This window comes from Danio rerio, chromosome 9 (genome assembly GCF_049306965.1).
Source record: "Danio rerio strain Tuebingen ecotype United States chromosome 9, GRCz12tu, whole genome shotgun sequence".
Taxonomy (NCBI): Eukaryota; Metazoa; Chordata; class Actinopteri; order Cypriniformes; family Danionidae; genus Danio; species Danio rerio.
This window is the reverse complement of record NC_133184.1, coordinates 40,740,012-40,758,718: the sequence shown is the minus strand read 5'-3', so window position 1 is coordinate 40,758,718 and position 18,707 is coordinate 40,740,012. Positions and strand designations below refer to the sequence as shown.

The 18,707-nt window shown below is 34.3% G+C and overlaps 1 protein-coding gene across 3 annotated transcripts in view; it reads right to left on the bottom strand.

Annotated features, from left to right (window-relative positions):
- cps1 (carbamoyl-phosphate synthase 1, mitochondrial) overlaps positions 1–17,227 on the bottom strand; it is a 111,007-nt gene extending 93,780 nt beyond the window's left edge. For 2 of the 3 annotated variants that reach the window (XM_073912971.1, XM_073912973.1), the window contains exons 1-15: positions 17,200–17,227; positions 17,008–17,126; positions 14,608–14,717; positions 14,124–14,268; positions 12,928–13,017; positions 12,790–12,846; positions 12,619–12,711; positions 12,443–12,532; positions 11,256–11,384; positions 10,531–10,637; positions 10,216–10,357; positions 8,428–8,505; positions 8,135–8,233; positions 7,941–8,036; positions 3,209–3,398 (exon numbers count right to left, since the gene is read on the bottom strand). In XM_073912971.1, coding sequence (XP_073769072.1) covers positions 3,209–3,398; positions 7,941–8,036; positions 8,135–8,233; positions 8,428–8,505; positions 10,216–10,357; positions 10,531–10,637; positions 11,256–11,384; positions 12,443–12,532; positions 12,619–12,711; positions 12,790–12,846; positions 12,928–13,017; positions 14,124–14,268; positions 14,608–14,717; positions 17,008–17,100 — 1,519 coding nt within the window. In that variant the 5' untranslated portion in view covers positions 17,101–17,126; positions 17,200–17,227. Of the gene's footprint in view, positions 1–3,208; positions 3,399–7,940; positions 8,037–8,134; positions 8,234–8,427; positions 8,506–10,215; positions 10,358–10,530; positions 10,638–11,255; positions 11,385–12,442; positions 12,533–12,618; positions 12,712–12,789; positions 12,847–12,927; positions 13,018–14,123; positions 14,269–14,607; positions 14,718–17,007 lie in introns of all 3 variants that reach the window. The other variant, XM_073912972.1, reaches the window with a different exon arrangement.
- Positions 17,228–18,707: the final 1,480 nt, after the last annotated feature.

Below are 18,707 nucleotides of genomic sequence, written 5' to 3'. Positions count from 1 at the left end.
AAATTTTTTTGCAACATTTTAAAATATTTGTTGCATTACATATATTTTGTGTGCAAAATGCAGACATAAGCTTCAATGTTATGTACCGTTCAAGTCAGAATTATTAGCCCTCCTGAATTATTAGCCCGCTTGTATATTTTTTTCCACAATTTCTGTTTAACGTGGAGAAGATTTTTTCAACACATTTCTAAACATAATTGTAAAAACTAATTTCTATTAACAGATTTCTTTTATCTTTGCAATGATAACAGTACATAATGTTTAACTAGATATTTTTCAAGACACTAGTATTCAGCTCAAAGTGCAATTTAAAGGCTTAACTAGGTTATTTAGACAAGTTAGGATAATTAAGCAAATCATTGTATAATAATTGTTTGTTTAGTAGACAGTGGGAAAAATATTGGATAAGGGGGCTAATAATATTGACCATAAATTGGTTTTAAAAAAATAAACTGCTTTTATTCTAGACAAAAAAAAAACAAATAAGACTTTTTCCAGAAGAAAAAATATTGTAGTAAACACTGTGAAACCTTCTCTGCTCTGTTTAACACCACTTGGGAAATATTTGGAAAAAGAAAAAAATTTAAAAGGAGGATGAATAGCATTTTGACTTCAACTGTATGTAATTTGCATTAATGCAATGTATAAGATTTCTATATGGGGCTAAAGAGGTCATGTGTTGCAATTTCATGTTATACTGTGTCTTTGGAATGTTACAAGCTGTTTGTGCATGTATAAGATCTGTAAAGTCTCAAAGATTAAACTTATGGTTTATCCAGAAAGTATTCATAGCGATTTACTTTTTCCATGTTTTTATTTAACAGCCTTATTGCAAAATGGATTAAATGAATTTATTTCCTCAAAATTCTACACACAAAACCCCATAATAACAATGTGAAAAAATATATATATATTTTTTTATTTGTTGCAAATTTATTAAAAATAAAAAAATGTAAAAATCAAATGTGCAAAAGTATTCACAGCCTTTGCTCAAATCTCTGTTGATGCACCTTTGGCAGCAGTTACAGCCTCAAGTCTTTTTGAATATGATGCAACAAGCTTGGCACACCTGTCTTTGGAAATTTTTGCCTTTTCCTCTTTGCAGTACCTCTCAATTGCAAATCTCTATTAGGTTGGATGAGAAACAACTGTGAACAGCCATTTTCAGATCACTCCAGAGATATTCATAAGGATTTAGGTCTGGATCATGGCTGGGCCACTCAAGGACATTCACAGAGTTGTTGTAAAACCCCTCCATTGATATTTTGGCGGTGTGCTTTGGTTCATTGACCTGCTGGAAGATAAACTGTCGCCACAGTCTGAGCTCAAGAGTACTCTGAAGCAGGTTTTCATGCAGGATGTCTATGTACATTGCTGCATTAATCTTTCCCTCTATCCTGACAAGTCTTCCAGTTCCTGATGCTGAAAAACATCCCCACAGTATGATGCTGCCACCACCATGCTTCACTGTAGGGATGGTATTACCCTGGTGATGAGCAATGCCTGGATTTCTCCAAATGTAACACCTGACATTCACTCTAAAGAGTTCAATTTTAGTCTCATCAGACTCATGGCAAATTCCAGGCGGGGAGTGGCTTCCATCTGGCCACTCTACTATACAGGCTTGATTGGTGGATTGCTGCACAGATGGTTGTCCTTCTGTAAGGTTCTCCTCTCTCCACAGAAGAACGCTGGAGCTCAGACAGAGTGACCATCAGGTTATTAATCACCTCCCTGACTAAAGCCTGATTTATACTTCTGCGTCAAGTGACCGGCGTAACCTACGGAGCATGCAACGCGCGTGGCTGTGCATTTATACTTCTGCACGCTGTCTTTGTTGGTCTGCATTAACACTTCCGAAACGCTAGTTGGCAGTGAGGTGTTAATGTTCCTCTGTGTCGAGTTTCTTCGCTGCTTTTTTGCTATTCCTAAACACTTCCGGGATGTACAAGTGGCTCAAACTCGCTTATTTTGAACCGGCGGACGTGCAGCAACTTTAACTATGAGGTAAACACAAAACAAAACTTTCCATCCGGAGCTCCTTCACGGGACTCCACACTTGTAAACAATCGCTACATTGGGTTCGCGCAATTCACACGGCTCTCGGTCCCGCCTCGACTTGACTCGTCAGCGCTACCAAGCCGACCAATCACAGAGCTTGCGAGAGGTGCACGTCGGTGACGGCGACGGCCACGGCGAAGGGCTATGCGTCAGCGCCGTAGCATACGCCGGTGTTTGACGCAGAAGTATAAATCAGCCTTAAGGCCCTTCTCCTCCGATCACTCAGCTTAGATGGCCGGCCAGTTCTAGAAAGAGTCCTGGTGATTCCAAACATCTTCCACTTACGGATGATGGAGGTCACTGTACTCATTGGAACTTTCAGAGCAGCAGAAATTTTTCTGTAACCTCCTCCAGCCTTGTGCCTCGAGGTGTATGCCTATTCAAATCATGTCCAATACACTGAATACTGTGAATACTGATTTATGTGTGATTTTTCAAGGTTTTTATTTTTAATAAATTTGCCACAATTTCTTTTTTCACATTGTCATTATGGGGTATTGTGAGTAGAATTGAGGAAATAAATTAATGTAATCCATTTTGGAATAAGTCTGTAACATAAAAAAATGTGGAAAATCATCCATGACTTCCTAAAACACATCATTCCAACAGGGCCCCTATAAATCCACATCCTTCGGTGGGAAGATTGTCAACACAGATTTCAAATGTATATGCAAAGAGTGCATAGTTATAGTAATGTTTCCATTGAGGATGTTGAGGAGAAGCTGTAGTTTTTGATATAAAAAGTACTTATTATGCACAATAAAACCTTACCAATTTGTTCTGCTCAAGTCAAGCTAATAAACTGGATCAATCAGCTTAGTTAGCTGCATTTTCTTGATCAAACTCAGCTTTTAATTCATAAAGTACTAAGTTTGTAACATTTTTATTACATGCTTGAAGTATTTGATCAATAACAATGCCTGGATAGCTGACCAATCAGAACACATTGAACTTATCAGAACAATGAGCTTTGTAAAAATGAAAAGAAAAAAGCCAGGGCAGATACAAGCAATGATAACATCCTGTATGCGGAAGACATGTTTTTTTTTACTTTAAACCATTTAAAGACATTGCATTACATCGAAGATGAATTTTTGTTCGCAACAAAATATGACCCGATTGAATTTTGGAAAGTTTGAATGCTCACCGCAGTTGAGAGCTGTCTGTCCTCCCATGGAGAGCAGGATACCGTCGGGTCGCTCTACACTGATCACCTGTGTCACAAACTCTGGAGTGACAGGCAGAAAGTACACGGAGTCTGCTTGCTTGGTGCCAACCTCATTAGTCTGCACTGAGGCAATGTTAGGGTTAATCAGCACCGTTTGCAGGTTTTCCTCCTGCAGACAGAAACACAAATCAAGAAATACTGCTGTGAGATAGAACACCTGTACTTTTGCTTCAAATAGGTCAGTGGTTTTCAAACTGTGGTACAAAACATGACTCTGGAAAAGTACAACCCTAGAGATACTCTGTGTATGTGTGTGCGTGTGTGTGTGCATGTGTGCGTGTGTGTGTGTGTGTGTGTGTGTGTGTGTGTGTGTGTGTGTGTGTACGTGTTTTTGTGACATATCAGGACACAAATCTGTATAATGACATGGGTATGACACAGGTATTACAAAAAGGAGGTGAAATATGAGGACATTGGTGACGTCCTCATTTCTCAAAATGCTTATAAATCACACTGAATGAGTTTAATCAGAGAGTAAAGCTGCACACAGTCTCCTGTGATGGTTGGGTTTAGGGGTGGGGTGGGGTGAGGGCAATACAATATACAGTTTGGACTGTATAAAATGAATGGAAACCTATGTAATGTCCCCACTTTTCACAAAAACAAACATGTGTGTGTGTGTGTGTGTGTGTGTGTGTGTGTGTGTGTGTGTGTGTGTGTGTGTGTGTGTGTGTGTGTGTGTGTGTGTGTGTGTGTGTGTAAGATGCATCAAAGGGATTTTTTGGTCGATATTAATTTTATTTAAAAAAAAATTGTCTGATTCCAATATATTTGTAGCTTTTTTACATTAAAATACATCACAGTTTTGATCACAATTGAAATGTATATAGTTTACATAAACAAATGCATTAAGCTACTGTATATTAGGTTATTGTTGCATCATAAAATCATTTTCATTAAAATAGACTTTGTTCATAGATAAATACACTAGATATCGCATATGGCCCCTGAGCGTGAGTCAATAGCACCACCACATTTGTATAGTGCACTGACAGTGCAAGTTGTTAGTGTGAGTTTTTGCTAGAAAAAGTAGCACCAACTCACAGTAAATACTAGCCTTATGCTAGTTTTGTTGAATAAAATAAGCAAACAATGTAAATTAAATGAGACAAAAAGATGCTGCTGTGTCGGAAACTGTTTTTGAGTCATTGCAAGTTAACGAGTCGTTCATAACAGAGATTTATTCATAAACGAATCATTCCCTCTATATCTGAATGAGAAGTGAAATGGATATGGGGGGGGGGGGTTGTTTTCAGGACACGGTTTAGATCAATAAAATTTAACAGGGAGGGAGGATAACACAATTCCATGCACACAAACACACGCTCTTTGTCGACAATGCCCGTGCAATCACTCATCCATCGATGAAGAAAAGTGTTGTAAAATTATAATTTTCATAATTCCAAAAAAAATTTGCATTCTGACCACCGGGAAAACTCCTGATCTTATATATATGCGTAAATGTGTGTGTGTGTGTATGTATATGTATATATATATATGGCTCTGGATGGTCAGTTCTCCCCTGCACCTTGGTCCCACATTCATTTCAAAGGAGTGCTACCCTGTACTAAAATGGCTCCCCTATTGACGCATTTCTTCCAATAGGCAACAGTAGCATAGTCGACATCTAATGTCTCTAGTAAATATCTATGGACTTTGTTAATATAGCATTCAATATGGCTCCTGATTAACATTTAAAAACACTACCAAATAATTTTTACAAGAGCTTCAGCATATAAAAATACTGCAAGTTCAACAGAAGGTGGCCCCAACATATGATTTTATAGCTCTGCATGTTTAAAAATAGTAACATTACAGGATATAACTCTTAAAAATGCATATTTGATAGTGGCTGGAGATGAGATTCTCAGGGCAACCAAAATTGTGTTAGATTGCCGAAAAAAGGTTGCAAAAAGTGAGCATTTATGCCGAGTTCAGACTTTAGAGTTCAAATTTTAGCCCTGATTTTGACTAGCTGACAAGCTTTGAGAAATCGCAGACAAATGCCTGAAATCACAAGCAAATCGGTGCTCATTCACGTGAGTGACAATAACACAGTGTGAACTATCAAAGGCGTAATCAAAGAGAGAATCGCAGATAAGTCGCAGATACCAGTAAGATTTTTGGCATGCTAAATATCTGGATCTGTCGGCGATTCAAATCATGCTGTATGAACTAGTTCTGACAACAACAGCGATTACGTACAGCTGATGAGAGTGCAGTATCCACTGGTATGGGTATCTGAGGACCAACGGAGTTTGGGGAAAAAGTTTAAAGAGTTTATTTTCAGTTAATATGGACCCAAGAAATGGAGGAAAAACTAGTGTAAATTTAACAAGAGCACCCTCGCTGTTTGACGTCATCTGATCGATACAACCGCTCGAAAAGAGAAAAACTTTGAGGAGAAATTGCTTATTCCCTTTAAAGCCAGGTAAGCATAATAAGTACATTTTCTACCCCATTAAAAGCTTCTTTCTCATTATTTAGTTATTAACAAAAGATATACTACATGACCTCATGTTGTTTCCAAGTCACTTCTTGCGTGTGTTTTTTTGTGAGACAGTTTGGACAAAGTTGTCAGCAATTCTTCCTATTTTAAAGGAATGCAATGTGAAAACCCCTGTCGCTGATTCATCTTATAGTGTAAACAAAGCAGCAACGAAAAGCTACCCCAGATAGTCATGCAGTGTGAAAACATCTGTGACACGATTACTTTAAAAATCGTGCAGTCTGAATTCGGCATTACTTGCAGTTAGGAGAGTTGCAACATTATGCCGTTATATTAAAAGATAAATAGAAATACAAAAATAATAAATATGGCAAAAGAAAATAACAACAAATAACAACAAATAAAGTCAGAATTATTAGCACCCCCCCCCCTAAAAATATATATATATATTTTTTTTTTTAAAATGTTTCCCAAATTATGTTTACCAGAGCAGGAAAATTACAGTATGTCTAATTTTTTTTTCTTCTGGAGAAGGTCTTAATTGTTTTATTTTGGCTAGATTAAAAGCAGTTTTTATTAACCTAGTTAAGTCTTTAAATGTCACTTTAAGCTGTATTGAAGTGACTTGAAAGATATCTAGTCAAATATTATTTACTGTCATCAAAGATAAAATAAATCAGTTATTAGAAATGAGTTATTTAATCTTTTATGTTTAGAAATGTGTTGAAATATTCTATTTGATAAAAAGAAATTGTTGAGAAAATAAACAGGGGGGCTAATAATTCTTACTTCAACTGTATTACAGTATTACAGACATAATGCCATATATGAATTATTATGAGCATACCATCCTTTAAATAATTTAGTTTAGATCTCAAGTTCTCCATATTTTTATTTTATTTAATTTGTCATTTATATTGTGAGCATTTGTCTGTCTTAGGAATGTTTTATAAAAAAAGTATTTATTACATTAGTACAATTTTAAATTATATATATTCTACTATAAATCTATCTATCAAACGTTTGGGTTCAGTAGGATTATTAAATGTTTTAAAATAAGCGTTTCTCTGCTCACCAAAATTGCATTTATTTAATAAAAAATACAATACAAACTGTGAATGTTATTGCATTATAAAAAACTGTTCAAATATAGTTTATAATTTATTTTAATAATCTATTATTATTTTAAAGATGAATTTTCAGCTTCATTTCCCCGTTTTTAGTCACATGATCCTTCAGAAATCACTCTAATATTAATAGTAATAATAATAATTATTATTATCATTATTATTAGTATTATTATTATTATTATTAATACTATTAATGGTAAAAGTAATAAACGCAATAATGACTGGAGTAATCATTTAATTTGAAGCTACATACAATAAGAAAGCAGTTATTCAAAGTTTTTATAAATGTTTCGCAATTTTTAATAATTTAATTACTTTAATTTAATAATTGTAATTTAATAATTTAAATAAATTAATAATTTAGTTACTTTAATTTAATAATTTTATTAAATATATATATATATATATATATATATATATATATATATATATATATATATATATATATATATATATATATATATATATATATATATATATATATATATATTATTATATAAATTTACATATATTTACATAATAATTTACATATGGCACTGTCTATAAAACAGCCAAAAGATTGCCCTGTATGATTTTTTTTTTTTTGTTTGTTTTGCTATTGTCCCAGCTAGTTTAGTAGTATTTAAGTATTTAACAGTCAACGAGCTTTCACATAAAGTATTTCTGCCTGTCCATTGACCACAAACTAGACTGTGGCTGCATCAGAAATTGTATACATTTCTATTATATAACATGTGAAAAACAGTATTTGACAATACAAGTACTGTAGGTGTGAATTCACAGCACTCATGTAGGAGTTGAAAAAACAACTGCTCTGTTGACCTACTACATCTAGCAAAATTCTGAAATGTGCATTTGATGGACACTTTCCCATCTTATGGACCAAGAAAGAGAATTTGTGAAAAATATCTCATATATGATTCAAAACGCTAAAAATGAGTTGCAGTATGAATGTACAAATATGGCACTCGGATGGACTGATATGATCAAAGAAACTATTTGCCAGAAACATCTAAAACGGATTGAATTATGTCAAGAGATTCAATCAGCAAAGATTATCAACTCATCTCACCCTCATAGCTTTGACAGCCTGAGATCCAGAGTAGTCAAACTCTCCAGCCTGACCAATGGACAGGCCTCCAGATCCCAAGACCAGTACTTTGGATACCTTTATAAAGCAAGAACAACTGACAAGTGTAAGCACTCAAACACAAACATGCCACATAGAAGAAAGGACTTCCAAATTGTGTAGTTTGTCTCCCCCACCTGGATTCTGGGAGGAACAGCAGGTTTCTTAGGCATCACGGATGCGATGCTCCCCTCCCTCCCCTTCCTTATCAGAGAGATGAAAGCATCAAACAGGAACTAAAAAAGATAATTGGAGAAAGTGCTCAAGTACACTGGCTGGTTTTTAATGAAATAATCAGTACCCCGCTGTGCAGGGCAGCCAAGTACGAGTCCCTACGGAGGTTTCAACACAACAAGATCAAGAGAGGACATTCAGCCATGAAAAACAGAAAGATCAGACTCTTCAGGATCCTCTGACAGTGCCGCGGTACCTCTGTGTCTGTGGGTCCTCCCTTGGCCTCAGGGTGGAACTGTGCTGTGAACACAGGCTTGGTGTTATGCATAATACCCTGGAAGAGAAATAGAGAAAACAGTGTTAACCCAGATTCATATAAAAAAAGAAAAAACAAAGGTTTTTACAAAAAAAAAATATATTTTTTTTATATATAAATATATATTTATATACAGCCTAATTAGACAAATGCCAAAGTAGCCAAACACAATGTTGAGTTGTGTTACTCAAAAACAGATAAAGCACAAACATAAAGGCATTCATTAAAAACTTTTTGGCCACTTTTACATTTGTTTTCAGCAGTCAGTCATAGTTAAAGGGGCTATTTGTAAGAATGTTCATGCATGAATCTTTTGCTTAAGAGAATGCGTGAACAGCTTGTAACAAAACTTACAGTGTATACATTGCAAATAGTCTATGAAAGCCTGTAGGCTGATTTTTATATCAAAGGCTCAGCATTTTCAGAGAAAAACAAGACAACCTTCTTTCGTTCTATGACAGATGAAACAAATGCTTATACACTACCTGAAAAAAGTCGCTGTCCAAGTTTTAGGAACAGTAAATAATAACTTGACTTCTAGTTGATCATTTGGTCTCGGAAGTGGCTTATAAGAAAGGCAAAGATTAGAGCCTCTAGATTACGTTTATTTTACCAAAATAAAATATGACCATGCCTTGATTTTTAATTATTTAATTATACAATTAGGACAGTAAGGTCTGACTTTGTTTAGACAAAAGACTTGTCACTTAACAGAAATAATGTACTGTATAAAATATAAAGTCATGGTGCAGTAGAAAAAGAACGAAAATTGTCTATGACTCCCATGAGCTTGAAGGACTGCATCCATACATCTCTGCAATAACTCAAATAAAAAAGTTCATCAAGATTTTTTGGATTAATTTTCAATGCCTTACCCCATGCTCAATAATGTTCACGACTGGTGACGAGACTGGCCAATCCTGGAGAACCTTCTTTAATTTTGCAAACTTTAATGTGGAGGGTAAAGTATAAGGACTGCTATCGTGCTGAAGAATTTGCCCTCTCTTGTGCTTTGTAATTTAATGGGCTGATCAAATGTCTTGATACCGTGATGTTGCCATTCACTCTTCAGATCTCACACACACCCTTATACTGAAGATATATACAATAGTCTAAAGTCTCTATCTATTTTTCATAAGAGTGCTCTCTTAATGACCTCATCTATCAAAATAATGCCAAAGGAATTGCAAACATAACTCTTTCGCTGTGATTAGAAGTCTTCAGTAATGTTGTTTTCTTATTGCTTTTGTAAAAATTGTGTTATTTTGTTACTGAGAGGAATGCACACATATTCAAAGACTGGAAACATATCAATTCCAGCAGGATGGGCAGCGTCTAGTAGTTTGTTATCATCTTATCATCTTATTTTAATCAAAAATTGGAGAAAAAAAATTTGCACTAAATATTTCAGGTAATTAAATCATATTCAATCTCTTTTAGATGGATTACACGTGCACAATTGCAAGCACCAGCAATAAGTGACCACATAATGACCACCAGTGTCACTTATACCAAGTGATACTAAATTTTAAACACCACCCATTTTAAGTGATACAACAATTGCAAGTCTATTTTTGCTGTTTTAAGATCACAAAACTACATTTCTTTCTATTATTCACATTTTCACAAGTGCTAGATTGGAAAAACTAAAACATAAATGTGAGTGACAGAATTGTAACTATTTTTCGAGTGCAACACCCCTCTTCGGCTAAAAGGAGAGGCACAGACCTCATTGGTTCCATCATTTGCATTGATGAAGAGAGGACTCCAGCCTGGAGGAAGAGACTCGCTGTCTATGCCATACCCATGATTCTGAGCTGTGATGAAAGCCTGGCCTGTCATCACATTGACAACAGGCTGGTTTTGGCCCCTGAACCAAATGAGAACAAAGTCTTTTTAATTAGTGTCAAAAGAAATATGCTTTCTCTTCTTCAGCAATAGTAATTCTGCACTGCATTTGATTCCCACATTAAGTCAAATATGACACATAATTATAACATTATGATTTATATACAATAAAATATATCAAATAATAACTTGTACCTGTTTCCCATTGGTAGTTTATAAGACTGAGCACCAGCCGCAAGGGCTGTAATTTGATTTCCCATACAAATACCAAAAACTGGCTGTGGACGGTCGCTTTCCAGTACCTGAAAGACAACATGATGACAGGGTGTGAATTATGAGCATAATATGACAATTTGTTGATCTTAAAATATCCATATTAGTTTGTGGCTGAATTCCTTTTCGCTTGTTTTTCAGTGTAAAGAAGTTATTTAATTACTGTAATCCACTTCACTTTAATGATGTGACATATTTCCAGGAAAACCAGAGCCATAATTTGATTGAATAAAATAGTGCTCAAATACATGTACACTTTACATATTTTGATATGTTTATTTGTGTATATTCGCAGATTTCACCCCTACTTCACTCTTTTGTTGGACTGTTTTAAGTTATATTAGGACATGCGAAAGTGAAAGAAAGAAAGACGGAGCAAAACCGGAGTTTATTGTTTTACTGCATGAGAATTTAGTAAACATCTTTTATTTGAACGAAACCCAAGTCTATTTATTGCCTGGCAATTGATTTCCTGAAAATCAAGATTTTACAACCTGCATGTTAATAGTAAAACTGTGTCCCAAAATGCAAGTGTCAAACAAAAATTTGAATGTTATTTATTTAATTTTAATTATTTATTTATTTTGGAATAATGCATACAAATAAATTGTTCAGTTGTTCAGAATGATACTATCTATCTCGCATACCTTGCGAACATTTTGAATCAGGGTCTTTGCCAGTGAAGGATCTCCTGGACCATTGGAAATGAAGAGACCATCATACTCCAAACTCATCAGGTCTTGGTCCCACGGCACTAAATGGACCTCTGCTCCACGCTAGGATGAAACAAATATAATTTTGAAATATGACAAGCTGTAGTGTCTATTGCTTCAAAATATTGCAAGAAGAAGATTACAGCTAGGCTTGTCACAATATCTATTTTTGTTGTACGATATAATGCACCAAAAATATTGCGATAAAATATATTATTGTCATTTTAGGGCCATTTTAAGCCACTCATTCTATAATGCCAGACTGACAATATACACGGCGGGCCATTTATATGGATAAACCTTAATAAAAGGGGAATGGTTGGTGATATTTACGTCCTGTTTATGGCACAGTAGTATATGTGAGGGGGCAAACTTTTCAAGATGGGTGGTGACCATGGTGGCCATTTTGAAGTCAGACATCGGGGATCCATCTTTTGTTTTTTCAATATGAAGAGGGTCATGTGACACATCAAACTTATTGGGAATTTCACAAGAAAAACAATGGTGTGCTTGGTTTTAACATAACTTTATTCTTTCATGTGTTATTAACAAGCCCCCTCACATATTCTAATGTGCCACAAACAGGACGGTAATATCACCAACCATTCCCATTTTATTAAGGTGCATCTATATAAATGGCCCACCCTGTAATATCATCACAGTGCAAGTACAATCTCCCAAAGAACACATCATATTTTATTCTTAAGAAAATTAAATTAAATTATAGTCATTTTAACAGTTTAATAATTAGACATTGGAATTAGAATGTGAAAATGCGTATCCTAAATAAATATTAATTAATGTTAGCAAAAAAGTGCAAGGTAAAAAGTAACAGAGGCTGTGATATCTGCTACCAGATCTATTTTCAGTTGTCAGGCACCCACATAAAAATATACTATAGTAATTTATAATAAATACTACAGTGTTTTTTAACCATACTGACACTGACACCTCCAATAGAGATAGAGATGTTGTGCAATCAGCTTAAATGTTTCTAGAACTGGTTTTTATGTATGGACAATTTATATTGCATCACCAAAACTGACTGAGGTCAAGTCCATGTGCAAAAAGTTGATATATCAATTATCGTGAAAGGCCTTGTCACAGCCAAAATGCCTTACCTTGACGAGTAGTCTTATAATGTTGTGTTTGATTCCACAGTCAACAGCAACCACTTTGACGGGGTTACCTTTCCCAAACACTTGAATATCCTTAATCAAGGGGAAAGAGGGTGAACACTCACTGAAACTGCAATGCACAGCAATGAACACTGCTGATAATAAAGTATGCTGGTTACCTTGGTTGAGACCTCAGAAACAAGATTTCTCTGGTTTGGGTCTGTGATCTCCACTGGCTGTCCATCAAATTCAATCTTCCCCAAAACAGTACCCTTATTTGAAACAAATTAATACATTTATGATACATTTAGGATACATTGTACATACTTAAAAGTAGTGTCAATGCAAACCTTATCTCTAATGATCTTTGTCAGCATCCTGGTATCTATGCCAAAAAGTGCTGGCACCTGCAGGCACAAGAAAACAAATTGTTTAATACTTACTGTAAAAGTAAATGAAATTAGGAACATTTATTAAGATAAACACACCTTCTCCTCTTGAAGCCACTGTGCTAAGGATTTCACAGAGTTCCAGTGGCTGTACTCAGCACTATAATCCTGAACCAGCAATCCTGACACCTTCCAAAAACGAATATATTGAAACAAATTATTACTGGAGATAAGGGATAAACATACACAATCAACTGTTTTGAATATTTTCAATGTTGTAATGTTCTACACGATCTTATGACCAGCAAAGCTACATTTATTTAACTCAAAATACAGTATCAAATTTGTAAAATATTTTGTGAAATATTAAAACTTATTAAGAAATTAAATCAAGAAATGATAATATACAATTGATAATAATGATATGGCGTTAAAAAGATTATCATACAGTATATGTAGAAAACTGGGATGCACTTTACAAGGTCTTTTAGTAGTAGTTTTAGAACAATTTAGATGTCTTTACCATCACATGAGTAAAAATATTTTGAAATATATTAAAATAGAAACTGGTTGTTTTAAATTTATAACAATCACTACATGACATTATTCTTACTATACATTATATATTATACTGCTTTTGATCAAATACAGTTAAAGTTAATTATTAGCCCCTCCCCTCCCCCCCCCATCAACACATTTCTAAACATAATAGTTTTAATAACTCAATTCTAGTAATTGATTTATTTTATATTTGCCATGATGACAGTAAATAATATTTGACTAGATATTTTTCAAGACACTTCTATACAGCTTAAACTGACATTTAAAGGCTTAACTAGGTTAATTAGGTTAACTAGGCAGGTTAAGGTAATTAAACAAGTTATTGTATAACGATGGTTTGTTTTGTAGACAATCGGGGGGAGGGGGGATTTGCTTAAAGGGGCTAATCATTTTGACCATAAAATGGTTTTTAAAAAAATGTAAAACTGGTTTTACGCAAGTCAAAATAAAACTAATAAGACTTTTTCCAGAAGAAAAAATATTATCAGGCATACTGTGCACATTTCCTTGCTCTGTTAAACATCATTTGGAAAAAAATGTAAAAAGAAAACAAATTCAAAGGGGGGCTAATTATTCTGACTTTAACTGTACATTCAGTTTTGATAAGCATAAAAGTTTGTTTTTTTGGAAGAGGTTTCTATCAAAATATTGTATTTAAGGCATGTATTTCATTAGTTTGTGCATCCAACACATGATCTTAGTATTGCTTTTACTTTTTAAACTACATAGATTACCTGAATCCGATCAGACTCCACATTTTTCTTGAGTCCCAGCTCATCCAGCTCCTGTGTATTGGGGACACCATAGTTTCCCACGATAGGGTAGGTGAGGGTCAGGATCTGCCCCCTGTAACTGGGGTCTGTAAGAGCTTCAGGGTATCTGGAGATAACACACAACACTTAAAGCTAATACCTGTATGATAGTAACCAAAAAAATAACAGAGTGGAACTATAAATATTGATTTAAAAGACTAAAGCTTTAGGAGTCGTTAAAATTTTGAGAAGAGATTTCAGTTTAAAAACTGTATTTGCAAGAGCGTTGCAAGAATGGCTGGTAGACTGAAGCTAGTCTGAAGCACTGGCTTAAAATCTTAGCAGGAGTTCCAGCTGAAATATTTGGTCTCAAGATTTGTCATCTGGAAAGTTGTTACCTCTGCACTTTCACTGCTGACAAAACAATATATTTATGCATGACCATATTCAGAGGATGCCTTCTCACCCAACTAGTCCTGTGTTGAAGACCAGCTCTCCAGCTGCAGACTGATCATGGCCAAAGGAGTAGCCCTTCATCTTTGTGCCATCTTCGAGCACCAGGTGTGCAGTCTGAGCCTAAAACAGTAGAATGAATTTAAAAGCAACAGATGTATTCTTTAGATGCAATGTGACACTTCATAACCCATCATTTTCAATATATATAAGTATGCTGATAAATACATGTAAGTATACTTTTTAGTCTGCTTTTTATGTAGATCTCAGAAGTATGCTTACAATTACACACATGCATAGTTTTTTAGTTACACTGACATAAGAAAATTTGAAAAGCCTACAGTATACTTAGTGTTATATTAGAGATTAGATATTCTACTTGACTTCTCCAGTAGCTGTGTGTACTCTTGTCTTGAACAGACAACTTATATATAGTTTTATAAAAAAGTTACATGTTCAAGTTTATATATTAACAAGTCGGCTTTGGGGGAATAGCTTAGAATAAATAAATGTGCATCTGGACATGATCTTGTTTGGTAGTGCACAAAGAAACAGAGTCAATTGTTAAATCATGAAAGATCAATGTGCTATTGTTTTTTTTTGTGATTTTTCTTTTCATAATCACATTTTCAATCAACATTTATGAGCATAATCATGTCTGTAGTAAACAAAACTAAGCATTAGCTGAATGTTTTGACCTACAACATAAAACTGCACACTCTCACATCCCACACATTCTTCACACATAGTACTACTTATTAGAATTATGCTGTATGTAGACTCACATTTTTGGTGTCTAATTTACATTGTGCAACAAGATTTTAAAGTATGGTCAAGTTATGTTTACCACATTTCTTTTTAAATATATATAAACAGTAAACAATAAGTATGTTAAGTTCACGTAAAGAAAATTAGCCTTTTCTACTCAATCAACATTTTAGCATTTTCCACTTCACTGTAGGTATAAAAATCTGTACTTTACTTCAAAAATTACTTTTCGAAACTGAAACATTAACAAGAAATATTTAACTTTAAAGTAATATGCTATTAGTATAAACTAGAAAATTTAAAACAGTAATAAAGTTTACAACAGCTAGCCTACTTGTACAACATTTAAAAATATTACAAAAAGTTGTGCAGTAGTGGGCCAGTTCAGCCAAAGACTTTGGTTCCGTCCAGAGTATTAATAATATTTTGAATTGATTATTATATATTCATACTTTCATTCTTATCAATAAAGATAAGTAGCCTACTGATGAAAATGATTAAAAGAATTTATACACTGTAAAAAGTGATTCATTATTTAAAGCAGGTAAACCAAATGCCATAAAAGCAAACAAGTAAAGACTTTACTAAAAGAATGTAAGTAAACTCATTGTAACTTGGAACTGGTAAGTTGACTTAATTTTTATAATTATGCAAAATGTACTCACTTTTTTTTTTAAATAAAAGAAAACTAATAACTTTTTTTTCAATTCATCTTTATTATATTTGTTTTTCTCCTGCTTTTCTGTTTCTAGCAAAATAACAGTAACTAAAATTAACTTGCTCTTCCAGACTCCAGTGTGTCTTCTAAATTCAATACAGGCTAATTGCAGATTTTATCGATGTAATAAAGCACCAAGTATGTAATATTGTGATAATTAAGTAATTATTTGAAAACAGACGTGCTAAAATTGTCTAATACTGTAAAAAGGGATTAGGTGACTTTAAAAAGTTAGTACAACTTGCATAATTATAAAAAATTAAGTTAACTTACAGTTCCAAGTTACAGTGGGTTTATTTACATTATTATTGTAAAAGTCAACTTGTTGCTTTTAAGGCAATTGGTTTACTCGCTTTATATAACTAATCACATATTACAATGTTCATGGAAGCGTCCACATTGTCCAGATGTAAAATACAGCATTAGATAAAACCCCAACTTTAAAATGATGATTTAACCTTTAAAAAATGTATGTTATATCCAAAGTTGTATACTAATCACATCTAATATGTTAATCTGTTTACTAGTGCAATTTGAGTAGACTTCAACCACAGTGTAGCAAAAATCCTGGTTGCCTTAAATTTTTAAGATGAATCAAATTAACCTTATGAGTTCATTGAACTTATATTTTGTTAAACTGACTTAAAACAGCTTGCATAACTTTAAATTCAATTAAAACATGATTAACTTAGTTTAATAAGTTATAGTCAACTTAAAACATATGCTGTCATGACTAATTGGTTATTTTTTTACAGTGTAGTTATAGCCACATAAGGCGCACTGAATAAAATGAACATACAGTATTTTTGCAAGTTGAAATACAACTTCCAGAATATTTGATTGTCATTTGACATAAATAAATGATTAACCTTATTTTTCTTACCTTGAATCTGCAAAATAAACCGTTTAACCAAATAACACACACACCTTCAAGCTGAGCAGCCGCGTCGATGATCTCCAGCTTCTCCATCCCAGCCTCAGTGATTTGGCAACTCCACATATTGTTAATATTTTTGACATATTCTTTTCAGAACTGTTATATCCTCCTTAAAATATGTGAGACTAGATGTAGATGCAAATTTAGAGAGTGTATCAATTTTTTCACGCACCGCTATTTACCTGCTGACGCCGTGGGTAAAGTTTGACTGAGTATCTGTTGACAGAAAGAGCTCCTGACACGCTCAGCGCTTACTCAGCGAGCTGTGCTCTGATTGGTCGGTGTGACGTCGATGGCTAAAGATCTTCCACAACAGTATTATTATCAGTGTTTCAAATCTGCAAATCATGTTTGTGCCTCTTTGTAAAACAGCGAATTAGAAATATGAATCTTCTAATGATGCTAAAACAACTAATGTAGGCTAAGCTAATGTTTTATTAGAGGATTTTAAATTTAACTATATAGCACTGATGATGCTGATTAATAAAATCAATTGCTAGGCTCGTAGCCAGAGGGGGTTCACTTACAAAGGTCCAGAATCTATCCCCTACACAAGCTAATTTGTCCTATTTCGACTGCTATGCCTTAATAAATTGTGAAAATATGCATTGGAGAAGGCTTTAAGGGAGCGAATAAGTGGCGCAGTAGTGCTGTTGCCTCCCAGCAAGAAGGTCGCTGGTTCGATCCTCGGCTCAGTTGGCGTTTCTGTGTGGAGTTTGCATGTTCTCCCTGCATTCACGTGGGTTTCCTCCGGGTGCTCCGGTTTCCTCCACAGTCCAAAGACATGCGGTACAGGTGAATTGGGTAAGCTAAATTGTCCGTAGTGTGTGAGTGAATGTGTGTTTGTGGATGTTTCCCAGAGATGGGTTGCGGTTAGATGGGCATTCGCTGCGTAAAAATGTGCTGGATAAGTTGGCGGTTCATTCCGCTGTGGTGACCCCAGATTAATAAAGGGACTAAGCCGACAAGAAAACGAATAAATGAATGAAGGCTTCAAGACCAAGCAGAATCCTCTTTTGGCTGTTGCTTCAGCGTGACTGAGGAAAGTTAAATGTGCTGCCCAGTTTGTGTTTGTAAAGGACATAACATGACAATAAAAGACAATAGGCTAGATTTTAATTTAAAACTTGAACATCATCCTTTTTTTCTTATGATATGTGATTTGAAAAAAGTAGCCTATTATTCTCGTATTTGTTTTTTTGGTACATTAAAAAGTGTGGTTGATGATCATCCGACAAGCTAATCCAGCAAAAAAAAAAGTTTAAAAATTATTTAAACCTCATAATTAAATACTAAATTAGGCAAAAAAACAGCAAAAATGTCTATATTTTAAGAAAAAGAACCACCCCTTTCAGCAGGCTGGCTATACAGGTCTAATTGCGGTAACTACATGGAATCATCGACATTATCTAGATGTAAATTACAACATTAGGCAAAGTTTAAAATATTATGTTTAACTTCTAAAAAATTAAAGTTATATTCAGTTGTGTATACAGACTAGTAACATCTAATATGTTAATCTGTTTACTAGTGCAATTTGAGAAGACTTCAATCATAGTGTGTCACTGTGGGAGGGGGAAAATTGGATAAAAACAATGTAATGTGCTTTGAACAGAAAAAAAGGATGGAGAGAAAATACATGCAATATGGCGACATAACATCATAGTTCAAAACACCAATAAACAGCTCA